Source organism: Epinephelus moara, chromosome 12, assembly GCF_006386435.1.
Source record: "Epinephelus moara isolate mb chromosome 12, YSFRI_EMoa_1.0, whole genome shotgun sequence".
Taxonomy (NCBI): Eukaryota; Metazoa; Chordata; class Actinopteri; order Perciformes; family Serranidae; genus Epinephelus; species Epinephelus moara.
This window is the reverse complement of record NC_065517.1, coordinates 17,699,501-17,714,525: the sequence shown is the minus strand read 5'-3', so window position 1 is coordinate 17,714,525 and position 15,025 is coordinate 17,699,501. Positions and strand designations below refer to the sequence as shown.

At 41.9% G+C, this 15,025-nt stretch overlaps 1 protein-coding gene across 2 annotated transcripts; it reads left to right on the top strand.

The window, feature by feature from the left end:
- The first annotated feature begins 470 nt into the window (after positions 1-470).
- tfap2b (transcription factor AP-2 beta) lies at positions 471-14,708 on the top strand. Of its 2 annotated transcripts, none has more exons than XM_050058961.1 (7): positions 471-790; positions 2,909-3,367; positions 4,790-4,844; positions 5,873-6,092; positions 6,447-6,565; positions 7,519-7,660; positions 13,310-14,708. In XM_050058961.1, exons 1-7 carry the CDS (start codon positions 743-745, stop codon positions 13,596-13,598), a joined length of 1,332 nt encoding a protein of 443 aa, XP_049914918.1. In that variant the 5' UTR covers positions 471-742; the 3' UTR covers positions 13,599-14,708. The 2 variants fall into 2 exon arrangements, with proteins under 2 accessions (XP_049914918.1, XP_049914919.1); XM_050058962.1 differs by lacking the exon at positions 471-790 and adding an exon at positions 1,628-2,609 and having other exon boundaries at positions 13,310-14,707.
- Positions 14,709-15,025: the final 317 nt, after the last annotated feature.

Sequence of the window (15,025 nt, the reverse complement as noted above, 5' to 3'; positions counted from 1 at the left end):
AAACATTGTGTAAAATATTCTCAACCAGCAGCTTCAGTGCAAAAGAATCTGCATCAGACTTCTATCTGAAAACTATATTAGTGGAACGCTGCTGCTGAGGGCAGGGGATGGCTTAACCTACTTCTTCAACGCTTCTACTTTGGTGGAAAATTGTGAAAAAATGAACATGTAATGAAAGTGAGTAACAGACTGACTTAATGTTGAATTTGCACATATTTTTTCTTTCTTCTTTGTTTGGTAAATGGGTGAATGTGTTCAGAATTAAAGAAAATTTTGCAGAGGTTGATATTTATAGGTTATTATGCAGTGGTTTTACTGGTCTGGCCCACTTGAGATCAAATTGGGCTGCATGTGACACCCTTGTTCTAAGTCACCCTTCACAAAAGATGTTCAAATGTGTGTGGCACACATGAAAGGCGGTTGCCAACTGGTTGTGCTTTTATTTTTGGAAATTACAGAGATACGTGATAAATAAAACATGCACTCTTTGTATTTATTTCCTCAGATGGAGCAGCCTGCTGCTGCTGCTGCTGTCAGCCCGCCCTATAGCTCTTCTTAACAGTAGTGGAGTCTTTACAGGGGTTCCCCATTCACAAAGCCTGCCTGACTTTACAGAGGGCGGAGAGAGAGAGGGAGAGAGAGGAAGAGCGAGGAAGAGGAAGAGAGAGAGGGAGAGAGAGAGAGTTGAGACATCCCTGCCTCACTTGGCTGCATTCGGTTTACCGACACCGGAGAAGCGACCATGCTGTGGAAACTAGTTGAGAATGTCAAGTATGAAGATATTTATGAGGTAACGTTACCGTCCGTCTGTATGTGGTCGTGAGGACTTATAAGAGGAGCTGTGTGGGGATAATGAAGTGTTGAGATAAGTGCGGTGTTTGCAGGAAGCTGTAGGCCTGGTATTTTACTGATGTGGAGACTGTGGAGGATGTTTCACTACATTTGGCACATTTGCGCTCAAATGTTTTGAAGTGTTTATAATATTGTATGTGTGTGGCTATGTTGCTTTTTGGAATATGGGGTAAAACTGAAAAAATATGTGACACTGGATAAATATAATTTGTATTTTACTTGTTCTTTAATTATCAGATGTGGGATTTATTTCAAATACAGCGCTTTTTGCGCAAATTCACGTTTAAAATCAAGCTAAAACATATTAAAAAAAATAATAATTCCACCTCTGATATATCTCTAAATAGGTTTTAGAAATAGACAAGTGATGCAGCAAAAATTACAAATTAATGCCTTATATTTTAAATTATAGCAAAAGAGAAATAACGGAGAGACGCAGGGTCAGCGGGGCGGTGATGTGTCAGAAGTATGTAAATCATTTGGCTTTGGTCCCAGAACAATAATTTTTTTAAAAACGAGCGAGGGGAAAGGGGAGAAATACCGCCGCGCGTGGGGGCGAAACCGCTGCTCCGGCTCGCGCTGAATGGGCTCGAGCACAAAGCACCACGAAGGGGAGAAAAGGGCAGCTCGCGAGGCCCCTCGGCTCAGCCCGGTGGGAAACCCTTGTCTCGTGCCGCACATGGCTTTTCTCCCACGGCGCGAGGGAGGGGAGAGGCTATAATGTTGTTAAACAAGTCATCCAGGAGGGCGAAGAAGGGGCCGGCGGAGTCTACAATATAAAGTTTAATCGCTTCTTTTGACTCGTGACACCGTTCACACGAGCCCCTCGTGCGCCCCTGTAGTGTCTCGGGTGGGTTTTTTTCAGTGGGTTAATAAAAGGCAGCTGCAGCACTACATGAGATGTGCTTTATTTTGCAGGAGTGTTGTGTTGGCAGGCTGGAGTTTGGGTTAAATGGAATAAGACGGTTTCACCTTTGCGCAGGTGTTTGTGTCTGTGCGCAAAAGTGTTTTTTCTTTGGTGTGACCATTTTCTACATGGTCTTGTGCTGGCACGAGGCTGAGTTTTATCCGGTAGGAGCAGAGGCACTGATCCTGGTGATATTAGTGTCATGGTTGACTAGGTGAGCTTTACAACAACCCCTGTTTATACTGTTATCCACCAATTTGGCTTGGAGTGTTTGCGCAGAAACGGTTTGTGCAAAAATGTCTCCAATGGCAACAAAGTGTTTTCCCTGCGTCAGATTTTGCCTATAAAAGCACCCCCCAAAGTGCTATGTTTGGTGATGGGGGAATTCCTCACGGGTCTGTCTGGTCACCCTGTTTCGCTTTCTCCTGCGAGAGAGAGTCCTCTTTCTATCTCCTGCTGTTCGCGCGTTTCGGCTCTCCACGGAATTTAAACGTCACTCACGGTTGCGCGAGAGGCTTCACGCTCCATGTGTCGCCAGTCCCCTGCCTCGCGCACATTAATATTCCTGTAAGTCTCAGTCATGAATAACAATTACACCGTATACCGGGGGTAGAGGCGGGCGCTCGGTGCTCACACTCAGAGCGGCGGCAGCTCCGGGCGGAGGAAGGTTCTGCGTGGAGCTGTAGACCAGGCCGTGCCTGCAGATATACACACACGCGCTGCTTCTACCTGGAATGAGTTTGGCCATCTTGGCCCGACACTATCTCTGCTATCCTGCTGTTTTACCGTAAGCCCGCTCGTGACACCAACAGAGGCTTTACAAATGTTAGTTCACTCCTACTCCACTGCGGTGAGTTTCCTTCACTCAGAATCTATTTCAGAATTGCGCAAATGGTGCATGTGTAGACACTGCTGGGAGGTTTTCGCTGTGAGAGCTTTTAAATTAGGCTATAACATTTTTCCTTCAGGCTCTTTTCTTTTTCAGGAGATTCAATGGCAGTGTGGGCTACTTTGGCTAAATCCCCAGGGGCAATATAGTCTCATAAATGCATCACAGTCCGAGGCCTCCATGTGGTTTTATTTCAGTAAAATGTGCTTCCATTTCTGCATGGACTTGATTTCTCTGTTCTTCTCTGCACCCTCTTGAAGGACCGGCATGACGGTGTCTCGAGCCACAGCTCGCGCCTGTCCCAGCTGGGCTCGGTATCGCACGCGGGACCCTACTCCAGCGCGCCGCCGCTGTCTCACGCGCCATCGTCGGACTTCCAGCCACCGTACTTTCCGCCGCCGTACCAGCCGCTCGCTCACTACCAGAGCCAGGACCCGTACTCCCACGTCAGCGACCCGTACTCTCTGAACTCCCTGCACCAGAGCCAGCAGAGCGCATGGGGGGCGCGGCAGCGGCAGGATGCCACCGGGGAGCGGATGGATAGCTCGGCTCTGTTGGCGCAGCCTCGGGCCTCGCTGCCTCAGCTGCCCGGGCTGGACCCGCGGAGGGACTACGGTGTGCGGCGGCCTGATGTGCTGCTGCACTCCGCTCACCCGGGACTGGAGCCCGGGATGGGAGACGGACTGCTGCACGGGCTGCACGGTATGGAGGATGTTCAGGTGAGTCAGAGATCACAGCTGAGACTTACAGGGGTGAAAGTAAATATATGTTTCCACTTCCAATTATGATTATATTTTTAGTTTAATTTTTAAAAAGATATTTTTGAAGATACTACTATAAGCAAGGAAAGGTACACTGCAAGTCAGGGGCCACATATGCCACTGCAATTATATTATAATTTATTGTATATCATTGTAAAAGCAGATACAAAATGTGTGCACTGTAATTATGAATTTAACTTTTCTAATTTACAGTAATGGCAGTTTATATTTAACTAAAACAAACCTACTGCAGGTATACAAACTTTGCATGAAAAATCCCCTAGTTTAGATGTCATTAAACATCACATCTAAATTAAATTAAAGAATATAAAAGATATTGTAATGGAAGAAACGGATCTGTAATCGTTGACAGTTGTCTTCTTCATTGTCTCCGCGCCTTTAGAGTTAAGGTCAGTGAACTCAGAGCAGCTCCCTCAGGGCTGGACTCTCACAGCAGCTGTAGCCTAAACGCAAATGGCCCACAGCTAAACAAAGCATCTTCAGAGAGCTGAGACATCTCCTTTGATGAGAAGATGCTGATAGGTGGAATAATTCACAAACTGCTGCATGGAGCTCAGATAACGATGAATATATATTTAAAGCAGAAAAGTCTAAAGATACTGCAATATTTTTTATTAACTTTAATATGTAGAAAATAGATTTTTGTTTTTTACCTTTATAATTTCGTGTGAAAATTTTATTTATTTGAATTATATATTATTATTAGTATTAGTATTATTACGCATATTATTGTTGTCATTGAATTCACAGAATTTGAAGGCTGTCATTTTGTTTTATGGGATAATATAGATTTTTCTTTCTTGCTGTTCCTCCCAAGGTGCAGAATATACAAAGCCAGCTGTAGACTTTATAGTGAGCTGTGTAGGATTCCATCTTCCCCTCGTTTCCCCTCTGGGCACAACCATCACGAATTGTTTGCCATTTAACCTCCACATTACATTCTCATTTCTGGCTTTGCGTATTTGTGTCATGCATTTATTAACCCCCATTTAAATTTGTTTTAACAAGTTATTTTTTTTCTTCTTTTGTATACGAGCGTGCAGAAATGACGACAGCAGCAGGTCTATTCAAAGAGGAATTTATCTCGCAGGGTGATGAATGAGACTGATGAATGAGGCTTTAAATTTGGGAGAGCAGCTTGGTCTATATGAGTCATGCCATGATGATTTTAAATGAGAGAGAGAATGGATTATTAATCGGATTCGTTTGTTTTATTCTTTTGGACACCTGAAATGAATCCAGGAGGATTTTGTGGGAACTAAAAATAACTTTGACATGCTCGTTAAGTGGGTTAGGGCAGCATGGATCTCCTTTTATAAAGCAGACTATAATGATTTGTATTTATCTTGGCTCTAACAGACTATTGAGGACACCAACGGCACCAACATCCTGGATCAATCAGTAATTAAGAAAGGTATCACACACAAACACACACACACACACACACACACACACACACACACACTACAAATGCAACAATATGACAAAATTGACCAGATGTAGTACAAATATCAAATAATTTGGCTTTTATTTGTGCGTTATATGCTGATATTGCGCACAGCTGCCAGCTCATCTTGGGCTCTCTTTCCTCCCTGTTTCGTTATATAATTTTATATAATTCTATATCCTATATGTGCTATGCATTGTGATGATTTATGGTGTGTACAATTACAGTTTCTCCCATGAAAACAGCAAATCTGGGCACCACTTGGATTTAAACAGGACCAGACGCGCCACAACTCCATCTTTTAAAAAGGTTCCTAGTACCTGAACGCACCACCTCTTGTGTTTTTTGGGTGCCCAGGCTAAGGAGTTGGAAGCCAGGTTAAAGGATCCCGGTATATTGACTCGCAGGCAGTGTGTCGCTGACAGGCTGCCATGCTGCCGCCCTGATGATGTGCGGTGATTTAGTTACGGGATGTTGAGTGACTGAGCTCCCCGCGGGGCATTTAAGCCGCTGATGTAATAAATGGCACCGCTCACGGAGATCTCGTGAGCTCGTTTAGAGCTAATCTGCGGTATTATCCCCCGTGGAGCCATCAAAACCCCCTCGCACTGGCCCCTACGCATGCATGCACGAGCTGGCTGCTTCTTTCTTTTTCCTTTTTTTTTACGCCATTAGCGCGCGCATTAACGCGCGGGATGAAGGAGCATCCAGTGCTGCTGGTGCTGGTGGGAGTTAAACCGGCCGTGGAGGAAAGACAGGGAGGTGGTTAATGCGATTTGAGAGCGCGAGCCAATCAACAATCGATAATATTGTAATGAGAATGTCGCGCGACATTAAATAACAGCAAATGCCCAGCGCGTGGGCGCTTCATTAGACCAGGGCCGCCCTCTGAGCGCGCAAAGTTTGACAGGAGAGAAAGATTTCTAACTTGACTCAGTCCCCTTGTTGTTATGTAAGAGCAGCACTCACACCGCCTCTAACCTTCCCTCTTCCAGTCCCCATGCCACCCAAGAACATGGGCTCCCTGATGCTCGGCAAGGACGGCCTCATCGGTGGAGTCACCGTCAACATCAACGAGGTGTTCTGCTCGGTACCGGGCCGCCTGTCGCTGCTCAGCTCCACCTCCAAGTACAAAGTGACCGTAGGGGAGGTGCAGAGGAGACTGTCCCCGCCCGAGTGCCTCAACGCCTCCTTGTTGGGGGGCGTGTTGAGAAGGTACGACTGCAGCCTGAGAGCATGTTGACGCAGGGACAACTGTGTGGATGGAGAGAAGCTTGTGGCTCGTTAAATATGCAGGGGATCTATTAATTAAAGCCTGCGCTGTAGGAAAAGGCCTCTGCATGTGTGTGCCATTTAGCTCATAGATATTACTTAACATTAACTAAACCTCCGGAGACACACTGGAGCACAAGCTGATGACTATAAAGTTTCCAAACTTTAAAGCGAATATTAGTCATTTGTTAATAAAATGCTATGTGGGAGGATTTTTTTTACTACTATAAAACATTTCTCAATAAATGTGCCCTGCTTTAAATATGCAATTTACATGAACTCGTTTCTTTTCTGCAGAGCAAAGTCCAAAAACGGTGGGAAGTGTCTGAGAGAAAAGCTGGAGAAGATTGGACTCAATTTACCTGCTGGAAGACGCAAAGCTGCCAACGTCACATTACTAACATCTCTTGTAGAAGGTGATTCAGTTACCGTTTTAAACTCCTTAAATACAGAAACTACAGGGGGAATTGTGCACTCCAAAAACGCATAAAAACCAAACATTTGATTTAGACTTTAAACTCCTCATTGCAACGATTTGACAAAGCATTCATGGTCAAAATATGGGTCTGCAAAGGTCATGACCTTACACACTCCACACATGAAAATGACCCTGTTTTCATAAAATGGTGTAGTGCAATACCACAAAAATAAATATTCAATACTGAACAACTGAGGAGGACTGGTGTTACCAAATCAGATTAATTAATTATTTATTTAATTAAAGGCTGCAGTTTGGGCCTAACCGGTTTTACACCTGCATTTAGCCAGGTTATATGGGCCTATATTTTGCATATAGCTCATGTTTCTCATAATATTCCCTATACATCTGGTCATTCCAATTAAGGAAACAATGTCCTGCAACTAGATAATACATAAAGACAATATTTTTTCTACTTTTTCTTTTGAATATTTTTGTTAAACTCAATATTTGCCATTTTAGACAACCTTATATATTTTTTACTGCCTGACTGACAGTTACTTACACTATATTTACACGTCTACATTGAAATTTTGTTATCATTCTTGCCTACAAAAAGCATAACAAAATAATTATGAATTAATTTTCACGATAAAACTTCTGATGTTTTTGCGTCATCCGAGAGGACGATAGTGGAGGGAAATCGGTGCGTAAAAGCATCACGTGTGCCCAGGAATAATGTGGCCGCAGCATATTAATTAACATTAACATATACAATCTTAAATAAAAAAGTAAGTGGGGAGACTCTTATACGTCTTAAAAAATCTGCACTGGAAGTTGTAAAACTGAAATTCTCCACCACTGAGTCAAACCTGCATTCATCCTCTGCAGCTTGTTTTTTCTCCACATTATATTTCCATCCACTCCAACCGCACCTTTACCTCTTTCCAGGTGAAGCGGTCCACCTGGCCCGGGATTTCGGTTACATCTGCGAGACGGAGTTCCCCACCAAAGCCGTGAGCGAGTACCTCAACCGGCAGCACGCGGACCCCAACGAGCTGCACACGCGGAAAAACATGCTGCTGGCGACAAAGTGAGTTTGATGGAGCGTTTGATTAGATTCTGCTCCCTTATAGCCTTTATAGGGTGTTGTCTGTCATAGGATATGTAATGCATGTCTGCAGTGTGGCATGTAGAGAGATGCCGGCTGGTGATGGCATTATACTCTAGTGTTAGTTTCATTATTTAAATGAGCAATTTAGCTATTTAAACACATCCAACCAGGTCAGGGCCCTGATACATACATAATACTTCATGTCTTTATGTATAAGCAAAGTGGTTGGAAATACTCAAGCAGCCATACAGTTATGCATAGGTGTACATTTAAAGGGGGAGACACACCTGTGCATTTGTCCCCCTGCAACAAAAACATAAGGTAACAGAGGACTTAACTTATATTTTGACAATATATAAGACATTCAAGCTATCAGTTGATGCAGATCATGCACAAAATGAAGAATACAAATTCAGCAGGATACAGAAAATTAAGTGTTTGATGATCAAAATTTTCTAGCAAATGACCCCCAAATTTCATCCATTTCATGTGTGTCCCCCTCAACGTTGAAACAAAACCTATACGGCCTTGCATTTAAGGCTCAGAATCTGCTCATTTTACAAGCTCTGCTGTTCCAGGGTGCCATTTGGAAACATTTTCTTTGCTGTTGATTTTAATTATGTAATTGTCCCACATACAGGCTGAAAAACAGGTTCTTCTTCTGCAAGTAGTTCCATTTCTGATGAATGAAATTAATGTGAAAATAAGCTCTCTCTCTCTCATTTTCCTGGGGCCTCTGTGGCCCCTCTTTAAGGCCCCCCGAGGGTGTAAACCTCTCCTGTATCCTCTCTGTTTTACGTCACACTAAGTCCATCTTGCCACAGTGAGCATGGCACTGACATTTTAAAAACTGGAGTGAGATCTTCTTAGTGAAACACATTAAATTCAATATGGATCTAACCTGGAATAAAAAAGCTAATTGACACTGAACAATTAGAGCAGTTAAATTAAATTTAGCTGTTTAAGAAATGAGCTGAAATCTATATAAAGTCAAGAACCTTACAAACAAAAGTAGCACCACCTGAATAACTTTATATTTAATGCTGGACACTTTCAGTTGGCCTGCACAGCTCACACACATTATTAAATACGAACTCTGAGGTTGCCAGTGTGTGTTTGACCTCTGCTTCTGGTCTTAGAGGCGATCCGTTTTACTGGTTCTCCTCATAAAGTTACTTATATGAATCAATTTTTATGGCCGTTAAAGTGTGGAATTGAATCCAGGATCTTGTGATTACCTTCAGCAAGCGAGCGACAAAGATTTTCTTTAAGGGAAGCAGGGTAGGAGAGTAATGTGGATTTATAAATGTGGATTCAATCACGGAATTACTTTGCATTTTTTTCCTATTTTTACAATGACTAAGAAAGAAAAACGCCCGCTGCCAATTAATGAGCAGTCCCTCTCTATGTCCATTTATTCCCCTGAATGAGTTTTGTAGATGAAAAGGTTCCAAGCAAAGCTGTAAAGCATCTCACAAAGATCCCTTCAGGAGGCTTGTATTTTTAGCTTGCATAAATAGTCTGCTGGTCTGCACTGCATAAACCATTTGCCTCTGTGTGTGTGTGTGTGTGTGTGTGTGTGCATCCCAATGTACTCGGTATGTACGGTGTGTTCGGTGGTGGATGTTTGATGCTCAGATTCAAACCTGTTCCAATACTGTGTGTCGGTGCTGCCTGTTAGAAATTCATTATTTAGCAGTGAAGTGTTTCAAGTCGTCAGAAAACAACAGCGAGAGCCTTGAGTGTAGCCCGGGGTGGCGGCTTCTCCTCTCTACTCCCCTAACCCCAGCTGGGCTCGGCCTGCACAGCCTGTCACTCATTTGCTGGAGCTCTGCCCTTAGGCCGCTTACAGGATGTGTGTGTGTGTGTGCGTGTGTGTGTGCATGGGGCATGCAAGTACAAATTTGAGAGAAAGAGAGAGAGGTCCTGAATATAAAATGTGGGCCTAAAACCAGAGGATGATTTGCTGAAATTTAACAAGCAGAACGAGGTGAAGACGTGATTTTCTTTTACCGTTGCGTTTTTCGCTTGAAATCTAAAGTGAAGAACGAAGGTCCATTTCATGACCTCTTGTCTTAAATTACATATATTAACAGTGAAAGATTGGCTCTTAATGTGGAGGCTTCAAACACACAACTTTCTTGCTCTGTGCATTTATTACACTCCATTTTGGAGACATCAGGTGTTAGTGTTTTGCACAGTGTTCAAATATGTGCTGTTGACATTAGCCTTGTATTTATGGGTGCATTTTTGCTGTGAAAGTATTGTGGTAACTTATTTTTCCATTCTTAAGGATAATTTAACAAACACATACGGTATGACACAGAGATGGGACAAAATAATTCTTTTGCAAGTCACAAAAAAGTCTAAGGTCTTTGTGCTCAAGCCCCAAGGCCGAAACTTTGAGTTTCAAGTCCTACACGAGTCACAATGTGCTCTTAACCAATATAACTCCATTTATGAGCATAGTAATAATAAATTAAATTTACAAAAAATAATGAATGCTTTTAAAATCTGTACTTATTTGTTAAAAAGAAAGTTTATTGAAAGTTCTCTGTAAATTTGGACCTGCATGTTTTGCACACCGCTATTCATTTTTTGTTGAGCACTGCATAGTTTTTGTACACAGACAAAATCATCTTTGGTATTATTTATTCCAGTTGGCGTTCAATTAAGTAACGTTGGTCCTTCATGGTTCTGTCCTGCAACTCAACTGGATTCTGTTGGATTCAAACAAAGCGGATCATCTGGGGAATTTAGTGTAATTGATTATGCCGACTTCCTGGGAACAAATAGCTTTCAGTGTTAGTAAATTTGGGATATAAAGGGAAATGAATTGATTCTGAGGTGAATTTTTTAGAGATTTTACTTTAATTTTGGGGCATAGGTGAAAGTGTTAAGTATTTTCAAGTCAAAAGGCTCAAGTCCAAATTAAGTCACAAGTCAGTGCTGTTAAATTCCAAGTGGAATTGCAAATCTTTTTTGATTTTGTCATGTCCAAGTCATGTGACTCGAGTCCACACCTCTGGTATGAGGTCATAATGATTATGTGTTTATAGTTGAGGTGTTCAATGGAGTCAGTAAAAGAAATGGATTTGTTGTAGCATTAAAGCAAAGGAAAAACAAAAAAAGAGTTTTAAACTTCTTCACAGATTCAGTATGCCAGAATGCAACTGAGCCAGAAGAAATTTTTTAGTGAATTAAATACTCTCATTACATTGAAAACTCTCTCGGCACTGCCACTCTGTTCAGGTTAAGATGTACTGTAGCAGTTGACTGCATCCAGTTAATGTTTTTAATTTCTCTGACTGATTTCCAAAAGCATTTTAAAAATCATAAAATTAAACAGGTAAATGAAGAAAAGCTGAAAGAAAGCGTTGTTGCACAATTAGGCTTTGGATACACTGAACATTCCTTAAAGAGGTTAAAAATGTTTCTTTGGAACTGATTGTCATACAAGCTGATAAAGGGAAGATAGGGTTAAAAAAACACCACAGTTCTCTTGTAAGTATCTTGATTTGGCACACAACATTCAGAGAGTTTTAGGGCTTGTCCTAGCAGAGGGTGGGCAGTACGCACCATGTGGTGAATTGTACCAATGAAACCTAAAACCTCATTTAGCTATGATTAAACAGCACTGATGCACCAAGCTTTTGCTAGTTTCCTCTCCCAGTAAATAGGTGGGTGGAGTCATGCTGTCTTCAGGAGCTGCTGAACCATCTGAGAGAATCTTTATCAGTCTGGGTTTCAGTGATGATCCAAGTGGTGTTTTACAGTCATTCCCACCCAAACAAGAATACTGCTGAGGGTGAATCACTGCTTTCGCTTTTTTTAAAATCCATTAAATAACATTATTTTACAGGTGCCTTGCTGTCACAAAGCACAGCACAGTTGGTAGCTCAAACAACATAATTTATTATCCTAACATACTGCTCTGTTACATTATTGACACCACAGTTGTTTTTTAATCTGTCCTGTTGAGCTGCTTTTCCACAGGACATGGAAATTTAAAAAAAAATACAGCCCAGTTGCCAGAACAAAAAGTTGGCATTGTACGTTTCTGCAAACCATGGATTGTACATTTCATACACATCAACATTTAAATCTACATCTAAAGTGATGTAATTCACATTACACATATATGAGCTGAGTTTCTCATCATTAAGAGGAGGTGGGGATGGCAGATGGCATGACACCTAGGTAAGATGGTTGCCACATAGCACACAGCAGCAGACTAATGATCAAGACCAACAAGAGTGGGTATTTTTCACAATATCTCAGGACATTTTCAGCTGCGTTTGTGGCAACAAAATTGTTTTTCTAACGACACGTCGGGACATTATGAGCCTTGTTTGTGGTCACAAGACCGGGTATTTTTAAACATGTCAGGACATTTACAGCTACATTTGTGGTGATAAAACCGGGTATTTTTTTATCAACATATCAGGACATTTCAAGCCATGTTTGTGACGATAAAACCAGGTAGTTTTTATCAACATGTTAGGACATGACCAGCCATTTCTGTGGTGACAAAACCGGGTATTTTTTAACAGCATGCCAGGACCTTTTCAGTGCATCATGGTGCCAAAACCGGGTATTCCCCAGCCATGTTGGGGCAACAAACATGGTATTTTTGCAACAACTTGTTAAGAAATTTCCAGCCATGTTTGTGATGACAAAACCAGGTATTTTAAGCCAAAACATGATCTTACCCTCATCCTTGCCAAGTGTTTTTTGTCCTTTAACCTAACCCAACATATCGGTTACATGTGAAATGAACAAAATGTAACATATGATCCATACACCAGTAACATATGCATGGTTTGTAGAAACAGTGCCAACATTTATTCTGGCACCTGGGTTGAAAAATAACAGATGCACTGAAATGCAGCTAAAACAGAATGTGCTCCTTTTTCCTCAGTGCAGTTAGAGTTGTGGAATTATAACATGTCTTCCTGCTTTGTCAGCCTTTTTTCTTTTTTTAATTAATAGGTTATATTCAGTTCCAGGTAATATTGCAGGAATATCTGCAGCTAATGCTGAAAAATACCCTCACTATCATCCCTTGAGACTGTTTCACCACAGAGGCATCTCAATAAGATGGTGGTGGTTGATTTGGTTGCATCCCCTGAGTTTTAAAGATAGGCAGCAGTTGCACATACAGTACTTTATACTGTTTTGCTGACAGGGTCAGTATCGTGCTAATTGAATACCAAGCACTTACTGTGCTTTAAAATTCTGCAGTTTGATTATTTACATATTGACTGCGGGCACCTTAATGAGATGTTTTGATCAGGTTACACACAGGTTTGCATGATTTTGTTGGATTGGTAGGTGCAGCAGAGGTGGCAGAAACAAAATCTGGTTTTCAGAAAGTTCAAACTTGTACACAAAATTCTGTCAGCCCTTCCACTACTAACATTTAAATGGAAACAATGACATCTGTCATGCTTGGAAAACACTAAAATTACAAACACTGGAACTGTATAAACATTAAGAAAAGCGGAAGAAGAGGAGTACCTTTTATCAGCCTGTATGACATAATCTATCTCAAATAAATTAGCTATTTTAGGGAAACCCTACGATGAGTCAGAGTTCCCTCCTGACGTTGTGTCTTCTCCCCTGCAGACAGCTGTGTAAGGAGTTCACAGACCTGCTGGCCCAGGATAGGACTCCCCTGGGCAACTCAAGGCCCAGCCCCATCCTGGAACCCGGCATCCAGAGCTGCCTCTCCCACTTCTCCTTCATCACGCACGGCTTCGGCTCGCCCGCCATCTGCGCCGCGCTCACCACCCTCCAGAACTACCTCACCGAGGCTCTCAAAGGACTCGACAAGATGTTTCTCAACAACCCTCCCAACAACCGGCACGGGGACGGCGGCAACAAGGCCGACAAAGAGGAGAAGCAGCGGAAATGAAGCAGGAGGGGAGGCAATGAAGGAGAGCCAAAAGGGAGGCAGACACACAGACAGAGGCGTTACACCGTTACTTCTAGCTTTACACCACTGCCACTGATCTGCCACACACAGGGCCGAGGTGGAGGAGGAGGAGGAAGAGGAGGAAGGCTTGATAGAGAGAAAAAAAGGCAGAGGAAGACACCTGTGGGCCAGTGTCAGAGAGCACAGAGGGATGTTTCATCTGTGTTACGTTCTTTTCATTCCCCTGAGGACATGATGGTTACTGTGTTACATCCATTTCGCTCCCCCTGCCTGCATCCCGTAAGACTGAGATGCTGTGAGCAGCCAACAAACAACATTGTGTGTGTGTGTGTGTGTGCGTGTGGCTGAGCGAGTGTGTGTGCGCGCTTGTGTTTGTCCTCACACAGAAAAAGCATTGTGGGTATGAAGATTGGGTGATGAGCATTCTATCTGTGAAACAGGTTTGTCTGGTGACTTAACACAAGTACGAGGAGGGAGGGAGGGAGTTAATTTATGTGTGTAAATATTTATTTATATTAATTTAAATGGATGGTTGTGTAAATAGGTGCACCAGCTACTTTGGAGTAGGCCTATTTATCTGTGATTCGACCTTTGTGAGCCGGCGGGGGGAGGCAGGACTCATCCAGTGTTTTTCTGTTCTTATAGAGCTGTTGTCATGGTGCTGATGATGGGTAGACATGCTTCTAATTGTCCAGTGATTTCATTTCTATCACATTGATAATAAACCATGTGTTTTATTATGCGAGGTGTGCAGCCTGCGCCTTTTCTCCACGAGACTGGGGGTCTGTCTCTTTTAGTTTAATCCATTCAGGATGTGAAACATGGTAATATTCCATTAATTTATTTACCTTATTTCATTTAATATTAATGAACACCTTTAAGCAAAAGTGTGTACATCTGGGGGATTAAAAAGAAAATGCAACTTTCTGAATGACTGAAATTGCAGTTGGATGCCAACACTAATAGTTTTAATTACTGTTATATTCAACGTAATGGTTCACATTCACAGGCCGGGCATATTTGCCAGTCTTTCTGATTTAAGTGAAATGTGAGTTTATGTTTTAACAACTGTTGTCTGTTCATCACATAATAAATGTCATATTGGTTTAGGCAAAAAAATAAAAATAAAAATAAAAAACTCATTAAAATTTAATTAATGAGCCAACAACTGCACTGAAGAAAACCATTAAATTTAATTTTTCTTTTCATTTTAACAAATTGTTTATTGCAGAGGACAGTGAATTTTCAATCATTGGGAGGAACAATTAAAAAAAAACAGAATTAATATTTCAGATATTTATTTTAAAATAAATTCAACCTTGCCATCATTTAGGCTTATATAATCTTTGATTAAAGTGTAAATAAAAAAGTAACTCCACCACTGAAACTGCTAAAAAAAAAAAAAA

Excerpts from the sequence above, each read along its gene's own strand:
- tfap2b (XM_050058961.1), top strand. The coding sequence starts at position 743 with ATGCTGTGGAAACTAGTTGAGAATGTCAAGTATGAAGATATTTATGAG. Across the intron at positions 4,845-5,872 it reads TCAATCAGTAATTAAGAAAG|TCCCCATGCCACCCAAGAAC; the intron begins GTATCACACACA and ends TCCCTCTTCCAG. Across the intron at positions 6,566-7,518 it reads ACTAACATCTCTTGTAGAAG|GTGAAGCGGTCCACCTGGCC; the intron begins GTGATTCAGTTA and ends ACCTCTTTCCAG.